Source organism: Fulmarus glacialis, unplaced genomic scaffold (genome assembly GCF_000690835.1).
Source record: "Fulmarus glacialis isolate BGI_N327 unplaced genomic scaffold, ASM69083v1 scaffold21042, whole genome shotgun sequence".
NCBI lineage: Eukaryota > Metazoa > Chordata > Aves > Procellariiformes > Procellariidae > Fulmarus > Fulmarus glacialis.
Window position 1 is genome coordinate 2,510 of NW_009196162.1, and position 511 is coordinate 3,020.

Below are 511 nucleotides of genomic sequence, written 5' to 3' on the forward strand. Positions count from 1 at the left end.
CATCAAGGTGAGCGCCTAGGGCTGCGTGGACCGGCCCTGGGCACGCAGGGACATGGTGTGTCACCCGGGGACGCTGCATCCCTGGTCGCCCCCGTGCATGGGGCTCCTGCCCTGCACCCCAGCCCATGGGGCAGGAGGCTGCGAGCCCACACCAGGCACATGGAGACTCGTGCAGTGTAGCCGTGCCAGGGTGGTCTGGGCTCTGCAGCCTGTGGCAGAAGCTGCCAAGGCTCGGCAGCAGGAAACATGGCACCTCGCGCTGCCAGCCCCGCTGCACGAAGCACTGGGTGCCCCACGCCCTGCCCCTGCACTGGGGGCTCCTGTCGCCCTCTCACCCTGTGGCCCCACAGGTCAGCAAGGCCACCACCTTGCAGAAGACAGCTGAGTACATCTGCAAGCTGCAGCAGGAGCGGGCGGCCCTGCAGGACGAGGCTCAGCGGCTGCGGGAGCAGATCGAGGAGCTCAATGGCTCCATCAAGTAAGGGGGGTATGGCTGGGGGAGGCGGGAGAG

At 68.1% G+C, this 511-nt stretch overlaps 1 protein-coding gene across 1 annotated transcript in view; it reads left to right on the forward strand.

Annotated features, from left to right (window-relative positions):
- The window catches only part of LOC104072613 (carbohydrate-responsive element-binding protein-like), a gene marked incomplete at both ends in the record, with an annotated part of 2,660 nt that overhangs the window by 405 nt on the left and 1,744 nt on the right, over positions 1-511 (forward strand). The window contains one exon of the mRNA XM_009572128.1: positions 351-478. Within this exon, the coding sequence (XP_009570423.1) occupies positions 351-478 (128 nt within the window). The remainder of the gene's footprint in view (positions 1-350; positions 479-511) is intronic.